General features: G+C 42.3%; 1 protein-coding gene across 1 annotated transcript in view; it reads right to left on the reverse strand.

Moving 5' to 3' along the window:
• The window catches only part of LOC122926264 (carcinoembryonic antigen-related cell adhesion molecule 1-like), a 53,302-nt gene extending 42,041 nt beyond the window's left edge, over positions 1–11,261 (reverse strand). The window contains exon 1 of the mRNA XM_044277639.1: positions 11,072–11,261. Coding sequence (XP_044133574.1) covers positions 11,072–11,123 — 52 coding nt within the window. The 5' untranslated portion in view covers positions 11,124–11,261. The remainder of the gene's footprint in view (positions 1–11,071) is intronic.
• Between the last annotated feature and the right edge of the window lie 1,142 nt (positions 11,262–12,403).

Raw genomic sequence — 12,403 nt, forward strand, 5'->3', positions numbered from 1 at the left:
ATATCATTAGGTGAATGGCACTCAGACCACACGAATACAATTAAACTAGCCATCTGGGTGCCTCACATAACAAAATACAGTTCCAAAGACAGAGTTAAGCTGTGCGGCCGGCCTGTCTTCTCCTTTAAAGTTAGTATGGGCCATAATCCTGAGGCAAGAGGCTGGCAAATAGCCCCCTCCAAAACCCAGTGGCGAGGTTGGTTTCGTCACACATCTCCCCCTCCCAGGGAAGACTAACCAGATACCTGACCTCACGGTCAGTACCTGAGTTAGTCTGGCAGTCCAACCACAACCCAATACTGGACCTGTTGAATCCTGGGGCCTGGCTCTGTTCTGTATGTCCCCAGCTGTTGAGTGGGCATCTGCGACTCCTTGCTGCCTTGTTGCTCTCTAGCTTGGAGCTGTAGGTACTTGGTGGGCAGAGGCCAACTGCGCTCTGCCCTGATGCCAGCTCTTCCGCTGGGGTAGCCTGTGGGAAGTCCGGCTCTGGAGAAGAGGATAGGGGAGGGCAGAGGCCGACTGCGCTCTGCCCAGATGCTAGCACTTCCGCTGCAGTGAGGGGGGTACAAGCCAGTCCTGTAACAAGGGGGTTGGTGGAGCAGAGGCTAGCGGCTCTCTGCCCTGATGCCAGCTCTTCTGCTGGGAAGGGATCAGTGGGTAGCGCAGGCTCATCCCCTGCCCCCAGAACTCTGTTGGGAAGTAGCTGGGAAGGGGAGGGCTCGCTTACCTCCTCCTCCTGGTATCCCTGCGGAGAAGGATGGGGATCTGGACCGACTGTCCAGCATCCCTGTAGGACTGGCACCGAGCCCGCGGTCTCATCTGCGCCCATGCCGAGGGGCTTGTGTTCCACTTTTCCCGGTATCTCCGGCTGCTGGTGGAAGGTGAGGTCGGTTGCCTCTCCTCCCCAGGACTCTGGTTGCTGTAGGGCAGAGGGACCCCGCATCTCCTCCCCCTGGAACTCAGGTTGCCGCTGGGGAGAGAGACCGGTTGTCTCCTCTCCCTGTGATATGCACTGCCGCTGGAGATCTGGGCAGGCGGCCCAGCATCCTTGTAGGGCCGGTAGAGAGACCTCGGTCCCATCTCCACCTGCCATCTGTGGGTCCTCCCAGGACAAGTCTGTGAGGTCCCTCAACATTTGCGAGTAAGGACCACCTGCGTCCACAGCTAGCAACTCCAGCTGCTGCTGAGGGTCTGGGCCAGCATCCCAGCATCCCGGTGGAGAGCCCTCGGTCCCGTCTCCACCTGCCTGTTGTGGTTCCTCACAGGACCAGTCTATGAGGACCCCTACCTCTGTGGCTGGTACTGAAGCAGGGGATACTTCAGTCGGGTCTTCCCAGCTGTAGAGTTGCAGGTCTGGGACTGCCACCCAGCTCTCTGGCAGTGTATATTGGGACCGAATTGAGCTGAAGAAGTATTGGTAGTCTTGCTCCAGCTCCCACTCCTTTGTCACTAGAGATGCCAGGTCTTGTCTCACCTCTCTCGCTGTAGCCCAATCATGCATAGCCTCTCTGTAGTCATAGATATCCCAGAACCGGGACCCTCCAGCATCTCCGATCTCCGGTTCTGCGAAGCCCTCAAACAACAGGCCAGGGCCATCATAATCCTCACCCTCGGGTCTGTCGTGCTCAGTCATCCAGGGAGAGTGCCGAATCACATACCACCAGAGTGCCTGGTAGGCGTCATCTAGCCAAAGCTCCTTCCATACCAGGCTCTCCAGTTCTGTCACCCACTCATTCAGGGGCTTCTCTCCCAGAAGGGGCATTCGCAGGGCCACTCGCATCCGCAACTGCTGCTCCTCACTGGGGAGACACTCGCCCCGCCGACGCTGTACATCTTCCAGGGCCTCGTGCCAGACGCCTTTCCGGACTGCATCCCTCCAGTCCGGGTCATCATCCTCCTCGTAGTGGAACGCTGTTCGAAGACTAGCCGATTCCATCCTGCTGTAGCCAGGGGCGTTGTACGGATACTAGCGTTGCCCTCAATATACTCCACGAAAGGTGTCTCCGAGCTGCTTCTCCTCACACTAGGACGCCATCCCACTGCTTGCCACCAATGTAATGGATCTCCTAGCACCCCGACCGGGTACCTCCGTCGATAGATGCTCCTAGTGCTTTCCGAGGACTCCAAGCACTCCACTTGACACCGTACGCCCTGCAGACCCCACAAACCGCCGCAGCTTGGTTGGGGTCTCACCGTCCTCCACCCACGCTGGACCTACGACAAGGCTCCAGGCTCTAGTGGGTGAACCTCTCCTAAAACCAGAGAGCAGGAACAGCTCTTACAAGAGCTAGTAGTTATGCCAGGGGAGTATAGCAAATCTTCAGCGTATAGCAATCCCCCAGTTTTGATCAGTTATCCAAACACCAGTCTCAACATGATGAAGGATAAAACAGGAACACTTTATTGAGGGCTACCCGCCCGTATTTATGCAGGTCCCCATCTGGTGGACACGCCCCCAGGGGACCATAATGGAGACTGCGACACACCGAACAGATACAACACATCCCCACAAAGCATCATGGTTTCCTCCTCTCTGCCCCAGAGACAACCGAGGGATAATCCAATTATCTCTCAAGACAAAGGGAGATTGCCAATACACATGTGGAGACAACAGGACAGGCATCACCATTTAAACACACAATGTCACACCCTCCCAGCAACCACAGACATTTAACATATTCCCAGATAGCTCAAGTCTGAGTGCATATCGTTAGGCGAATGGCACTCAGACCACACGAATACAATTAAACTAGCCATCTGGGTGCCTCACATAACAAAATACAATTCCAAAGACAGATTTAAGCTGTGCGGCCGGCCTGTCTTCTTTAAAGTTAGTATGGGCCATAATCCTGAGGCAGGAGGCTGGCAACCAGCCCCCTCCAAAACACCGTGGCGAGGTTGGTTTCGCCACATAACGGTATACACATCTCCTGTATGTAATATACAATGTACAAACACTGAGGATATATGACGGTATACACATCACCTGTATGTAATATACAATGTACACTGAGGAGATATAGCGGTATACACATCACCTGTATGTAATATACAATGTACACTGAGCAGATATAACGGTATACACATCTCCTGTATGTAATATACAATGTACACTGAGGAGATATAACGGTATACACATCACCTGTATGTAATATACAATGTACACTGAGGAGATATAGCGGTATACACATCACCTGTATGTAATATACAATGTACACTGAGCAGATATAACGGTATACACATCACCTGTATGTAATATACAATGTACACTGAGGAGATATAACGGTATACACATCTCCTGTATGTAATATACAATGTACACTGAGGAGATATAACGGTATACACATCACCTGTATGTAATATACAATGTACACTGAGGAGATATAACGGTATACACATCTCTTGTATGTAATATACAATGTACACTGAGGAGATATAACGGTATACACATCTCCTGTGTGTAATATACAATGTACACTGAGGAGATATAACGGTATACACATCACCTGTATGTAATATACAATGTACACTGAGGAGATATAACGGTATACACATCTCCTGTATGTAATATACAATGTACACTGAGGAGATATAACGGTATACACATCTCCTGTATGTAATATACAATGTACACTGAGGAGATATAACGGTATACACATCACCTGTATGTAATATACAATGTACACTGAGGAGATATAACGGTATACACATCACCTGTATGTAATATACAATGTACACTGAGGAGATATAACGGTATACACATCTCCTGTATGTAATATACAATGAACACTGAGGAGATATAACGGTATACACGTCTCCTGTATGTAATATACAATGTACACTGAGGAGATATAACGGTATACACATCACCTGTATGTAATATACAATGTACACTGAGGAGATATAACGGTATACACATCACCTGTATGTAATATACAATGAACACTAAGGAGATATAACGGTATACACAACTCCTGTATGTAATATACAATGTACACTGAGGAGATATAACGGTATACACGTCTCCTGTATGTAATATACAATGTACACTGAGGAGATATAACGGTATACACATCACCTGTATGTAATATACAATGTACACTGAGGAGATATAACGGTATACACATCTCCTGTATGTAATATACAATGTACACTGAGGAGATATAACGGTATACACATCACCTGTATGTAATATACAATGTACACTGAGGAGATATAACGGTATACACATCTCCTGTATGTAATATACAATGTACACTGAGGAGATATAACGGTATACACATCTCCTGTATGTAATATACAATGTACACTGAGGAGATATAACGGTATACACATCTCCTGTATGTAATATACACTGTACACTGAGGAGATATAACGGTATACACATCACCTGTATGTAATATACAATGTACACTGAGGAGATATAACGGTATACACATCACCTGTATGTAATATACAATGTACACTGAGGAGATATAACGGTATACACATCACCTGTATGTAATATACAATGTACACTGAGGAGATATAACGGTATACACATCACCTGTATGTAATATACAATGTACACTGAGGAGATATAACGGTATACACATCTCCTGTATGTAATATACAATGTACACTGAGGAGATATAACGGTATACACATCTCCTGTATGTAATATACAATGTACACTGAGGAGATATAACGGTATACACATCTCCTGTATGTAATATACACTGTACACTGAGGAGATATAACGGTATACACATCACCTGTATGTAATATACAATGTACACTGAGGAGATATAACGGTATACACATCACCTGTATGTAATATACAATGTACACTGAGGAGATATAACGGTATACACATCTCCTGTATGTAATATACAATGTACATTGAGGAGATATAACGGTATACACATCTCCTGTATGTAATATACAATGTACACTGAGGAGATATAACGGTATACACATCACCTGTATGTAATATACAATGTACACTGAGGAGATATAACGGTATACACATCACCTGTATGTAATATACAATGTACACTGAGGAGATATAACGGTATACACATCACCTGTATGTAATATACAATGTACACTGAGGAGATATAACGGTATACACATCTCCTGTATGTAATATACAATGTACACTGTGGAGATATAACGGTATACACATCACCTGTATGTAATATACAATGTACACTGAGGAGATATAACGGGATACACATCTCCTGTATGTAATATACAATGTACACTGAGGAGATATAACGGGATACACATCTCCTGTATGTAATATACAATGTACACTGAGGAGATATAACGGTATACACATCACCTGTATGTAATATACAATGTACACTGAGGAGATATAACGGTATACACATCTCCTGTATGTAATATACAATGTACACTGAGGAGATATAATGGTATACACATCACCTGTATGTAATATACAATGTACACTGAGGAGATATAACGGTATACACATCTCCTGTATGTAATATACAATGTACAGACACTGAGGAGATATAACGGTATACACATCTCCTGTATGTCATATACAATGTACAGACACTGAGGAGATATAACGGTATACACATCTCCTGTATGTAATATACAATGTGCACTGAGGAGATATAACGGTATACACATCTCCTGTATGTAATATACAATGTACACTGAGGAGATATAACGGTATACACATCACCTGTATGTAATATACAATGTACACTGAGGAGATATAACGGTATACACATCTCCTGTATGTAATATACAATGTACACTGAGGAGATATAACGGTATACACATCTCCTGTATGTAATATACAATGTACACTGAGGAGATATAACGGTATACACATCACCTGTATGTAATATACAATGTACACTGAGGAGATATAACGGTATACACATCTCCTGTATGTAATATACAATGTACACTGAGGAGATATAACGGTATACACATCACCTGTATGTAATATACAATGTACACTGAGGAGATATAACGGTATACACATCACCTGTATGTAATATACAATGTACACTGAGGAGATATAACGGTATACACATCTCCTGTATGTAATATACAATGTACACTGAAGAGATATAACGGTATACACATCTCCTGTATGTAATATACAATGTACACTGAGGAGATATAACGGTATACACATCTCCTGTATTTAATATACAATGTACACTGAGGAGATATAACGGTATACACATCTCCTGTATGTAATATACAATGTACAAACACTGAGGATATATGACGGTATACACATCACCTGTATGTAATATACAATGTACACTGAGGAGATATAGCGGTATAAACATCACCTGTATGTAATATACAATGTACACTGAGCAGATATAACGGTATACACATCTCCTGTATGTAATATACAATGTACACTGAGGAGATATAACGGTATACACATCACCTGTATGTAATATACAATGTACACTGAGGAGATATAACGGTATACACATCTCCTGTATGTAATATACAATGTACACTGAGGAGATATAACGGTATACACATCACCTGTATGTAATATACAATGTACACTGAGGAGATATAACGGTATACACATCACCTGTATGTAATATACAATGTACACCGAGGAGATATAACGGTATACACATCTCTTGTATGTAATATACAATGTACACTGAGGAGATATAACGGTATACACATCTCCTGTATGTAATATACAATGTACACTGAGGAGATATAACGGTATACACATCTCCTGTATGTAATATACAATGTACACTGAGGAGATATAACGGTATACACATCACCTGTATGTAATATACAATGTACACTGAGGAGATATAACGGTATACACATCTCCTGTATGTAATATACAATGTACACTGAGGAGATATAACGGTATACACATCTCCTGTATGTAATATACAATGTACACTGAGGAGATATAACGGTATACACATCACCTGTATGTAATATACAATGTACACTGAGGAGATATAACGGTATACACATCACCTGTATGTAATATACAATGTACACTGAGGAGATATAACGGTATACACATCTCCTGTATGTAATATACAATGTACACTGAGGAGATATAACGGTATACACATCACCTGTATGTAATATACAATGTACACTGAGGAGATATAACGGGATACACATCACCTGTATGTAATATACAATGTACACTGAGGAGATATAACGGTATACACATCAACTGTATGTAATATACAATGTACACTGAGGAGATATAACGGTATACACATCAACTGTATGTAATATACAATGTACACTGAGGAGATATAACGGTATACACATCTCCTGTATGTAATATACAATGTACACTGAGGAGATATAACGGTATACACATCTCCTGTATGTAATATACAATGTACACTGAGGAGATATAACGGTATACACATCACCTGTATGTAATATACAATGTACACTGAGGAGATATAACGGTATACACATCACCTGTATGTAATATACAATGTACACCGAGGAGATATAACGGTATACACATCTCTTGTATGTAATATACAATGTACACTGAGGAGATATAACGGTATACCCTTAATATACAATGTACACTGAGATATAACGGTATACACATCTCCTGTATGTAATATACAATGTACACTGAGGAGATATAACGGTATACACATCTCCTGTATGTAATATACAATGTACACTGAGGAGATATAACGGTATACACATCTCCTGTATGTAATATACAATGTACACTGAGGAGATATAACGGTATACACATCTCCTGTATGTAATATACAATGTACACTGAGGAGATATAACGGTATACACATCACCTGTATGTAATATACAATGTACACTGAGGAGATATAACGGTATACACATCACCTGTATGTAATATACAATGTACACTGAGGAGATATAACGGTATACACATCCCTGTATGTAATATACAATGTACACTGAGGAGATATAACGGTATACACATCACCTGTATGTAATATACAATGTACACTGAGGAGATATAACGGGATACACATCACCTGTATGTAATATACAATGTACACTGAGGAGATATAACGGTATACACATCACCTGTATGTAATATACAATGTACACTGAGGAGATATAACGGTATACACATCAACTGTATGTAATATACAATGTACACTGAGGAGATATAACGGTATACACATCACCTGTATGTAATATACAATGTACACTGAGGAGATATAACGGTATACACATCTCCTGTATGTAATATACAATGTACACTGAGGAGATATAACGGTATACACATCTCCTGTATGTAATATACAATGTACACTGAGGAGATATAACGGTATACACATCTCCTGTATGTAATATACAATGTACACTGAGGAGATATAACGGTATACACATCACCTGTATGTAATATACAATGTACACTGAGGAGATATAACGGTATACACATCTCCTGTATGTAATATACAATGTACACTGAGGAGATATAACGGTATACACATCACCTGTATGTAATATACAATGTACACTGAGGAGATATAACGGTATACACATCACCTGTATGTAATATACAATGAACACTAAGGAGATATAACGGTATACACATCACCTGTATGTAATATACAATGAACACTGAGGAGATATAACAGTATACACATCACCTGAATGTAATATACAATGTACACTGAGGAGATATAACGGTATACACATCACCTGTATGTAATATACAATGTACACTGAGGAGATATAACGTATACACATCACCTGTATGTAATATACAATGAACACTAAGGAGATATAACGGTATACACATCTCCTGTATGTAATATACAATGTACAGACACTGAGGAATATAACGGTATACACATCACCTGTATGTAATATACAATGTACACTGAGGAGATATAACGGTATACACATCACCTGTATGTAATATACATGTACACTGAGGAGATATAACGGTTTACACATCTCCTGTATGTACTATACAATGTACACTGAGGAGATATACCGGTATACACATCTCCTGTATGTAATATACAATGTACACTGAGGGATATAACGGTATACACATCTACCTGTATGTAATATACAATGTACACTGAGGAGATATAACGGTATACACATCACCTGTATGTAATATACAATGTACACTGAGGAGATATAACGTATACACATCTCCTGTATGTAATATACAATGTACACTGAGGAGATATAAACGGTATACACATCTCCTGTATGTAATATACAATGAACACTGAGGAGATATAACGGTATACACGTCCCTGTATGTAATATACAATGTACACTGAGGAGATATAACGGTATACACATCACCTGTATGTAATATACAATGTACACTGAGGAGATATAACGGTATACACATCACCTGTATGTAATATACAATGTACACTGAGGAGATATAACGGTATACACATCACCTGTATGTAATATACAATGAACACTGAGGAGATATAACGGTATACACGTCTCCTGTATGTAATATACAATGTACACTGAGGAGATATAACGGTATACACATCACCTGTATGTAATATACAATGTATAGACACTGAGGAGATATAACGGTATACACATCACCTGTATGTAATATACAATGTACACTGAGGAGATATAACGGTATACACATCTCCTGTATGTAATATACAATGTACACTGAGGAGATATAACAGTATACACATCTCCTGTATGTAATATACAATGTACACTGAGGAGATATAACGGTATACACATCTCCTGTATGTAATATACAATGTACACTGAGGAGATATAACGGTATACACATCACCTGTATGTAATATACAATGTACACTGAGGAGATATAATGGTATACACATCACCTGTATGTAATATACAATGTACACTGAGGAGATATAACGGTATACACATCACCTGTATGTAATATACAATGTACACTGAGGAGATATAACGGTATACACATCTCCTGTATGTAATATACAATGTACACTGAGGAGATATAACGGTATACACATCTCCTGTATGTAATATACAATGTACACTGAGGAGATATAACGGTATACACATCTCCTGTATGTAATATACAATGTACACTGAGGAGATATAACGGTATACACATCACCTGTATGTAATATACAATGTACACTGAGGAGATATAACGGTATACACATCACCTGTATGTAATATACAATGTACACTGAGGAGATATAACGGTATACACATCACCTGTATGTAATATACAATGTAAACTGAGGAGATATAACGGTATACACATCTCCTGTATGTAATATACAATGTACACTGAGGAGATATAACGGTATACACATCACCTGTATGTAATATACAATGTACACTGAGGAGATATAACGGTATACACATCTCCTGTATGTAATATACAATGTACACTGAGGAGATATAACGGTATACACATCTCCTGTATGTAATATACAATGTACACTGAGGAGATATAACGGTATACACATCTCCTGTATGTAATATACAATGTACACTGAGGAGATATAACGGTATACACATCACCTGTATGTAATATACAATGTACACTGAGGAGATATAACGGTATACACATCTCCTGTATGTAATATACAACGGCTTCCATTTAACTCTTTGCACTTCATTCATGAGAGACGCAGAAGAAACATCTCAGACTGATCCTGTCAGTCCGCGGAGAGGCCGGGGTTCTATTCCTCTGCTACAGACGCTACGTTGTATCCGTTATCTGACACCTTATTATGGACACCTTCTGTGTGGGGTCAGTGACGGGTTGTAGTATAAGTTCTATACAATATATACAGAGGAAAGTGCCCCCGTCCGTGACACATCTAGGACCTCATGTCCAGCCTGTAGCGGTAGCTTTACCTGTCAGTCCGCGGAGAGGCCGGGGTTCTATTCCTCTGCTACAGACGCTACGTTGTATCCGTTATCTGACACCTTATTATGGACACCTTCTGTGTGGTGTCAGTGACGGGTTGTAGTATAAGTTCTATACAATATATACAGAGGAAAGTCCCCCCGTCCGTGTCACATCGAGGACCTCATGTCCAGCCTGCAGCGGTGGCTTTACCTGTCAGTCCCAGCAGCAGGATGAGGGCCAGGATGGGCTGGTACCGGTCCATTCTGCGGCTCCTGTGCGCTCCGTGCTGCCAGCTCTCCTCTCACTTCTGCTGTGACTTCTTCTCCTTCAGACTTTGTCCTTTCTTCTTCCTGGTTTGCTGCTTTCTGAATCGCTGGTGACATCGGATTGTCACAGTCACAGAGAAGTGAGTGAAATATTAACCACATCTGTAACGCCCCAGAGACGCATTACCACTTCTGCACCCTGCTACGGTCTTTATTGGTTAGCCTGTCATTAATGAATTTATTTCCAGGTCCTAAGCAATGTGCATTTCCTATTTTGAAGCTGTTTATGTTATAATGTAATGTTCCTGGTTCAACAGCAGGTGGCAGCGTAAATGGCAGAGCTGCAGGGACAGAGAGTGGAACCTTCCTTTCCCTTCTAACCCCCTCTGTGGTGTGGAGGGCGTTTCCCACTTGCTGCAGGGAGGGAGCAGTTTTAGTTTAGAGTTAGTTCAGCTTACCCCCTGCTAGGGGAAGGGCTAGTTCTACCTCCTGCCAAGGGAGGGTATGCAGCAGGTGCATGTCCCTGCTGGAGGTACATTGTCCAGGCCAGCTGGAGATGGAGGCAGAAGCTTAGAGCCTCAGGAGCCAGGAGAGGGCGACTCCCTGGTATAGCACAATTCAGAGTCAGACTACAAGAGAGAAGGTGCAGCACCCAAAAACCAAATTATACAGCTAGCCTGAAGAACCCCCACACCAATTCAAAGAGCCTGCCTCAGACCCCCATACACACATCACCCCCCAGTATACAGAGGTGACCAGAGGACCCCCACACCCATCCAAAGTGCCTGCCTCAGACCCCCATACACACATCACCCCCCAGTATACAGAGGTGACCAGAGGACCCCACACCCATCCAACGTGCCTGCCTCAGACCCCCATACACACATCACCCGCAGTATACAGAGGTGACCAGAGGACCCCCACACCTATCCAAAGTGCCTGCCTCAGACCCCCATACACACATCACCCCCCAGTATACAGAGGAGACCAGAGGACCCCCACACCCATCCAAAGTGCCTGCCTCAGTACCCCATACACACATCACCCCCCAGTATACAGAGGTGACCAGAGGACCCCACACCCATCCAAAGTGTCTGCCTCAGACCCCCATACACACATCACCCCCAGTAAACAGAGGTGACCAGAGGACCCCACACCCATCCAAAGTGTCTGCCTCAGACCCCCATACACACATCACCTCCCAGTATACAGAGGTGACCAGAGGACCCCACACCCATCCAAAGTGTCTGCCTCAGACCCCCATACACACATCACC

This window comes from Bufo gargarizans, chromosome 2 (genome assembly GCF_014858855.1).
Source record: "Bufo gargarizans isolate SCDJY-AF-19 chromosome 2, ASM1485885v1, whole genome shotgun sequence".
Classification (NCBI taxonomy): domain Eukaryota; kingdom Metazoa; phylum Chordata; class Amphibia; order Anura; family Bufonidae; genus Bufo; species Bufo gargarizans.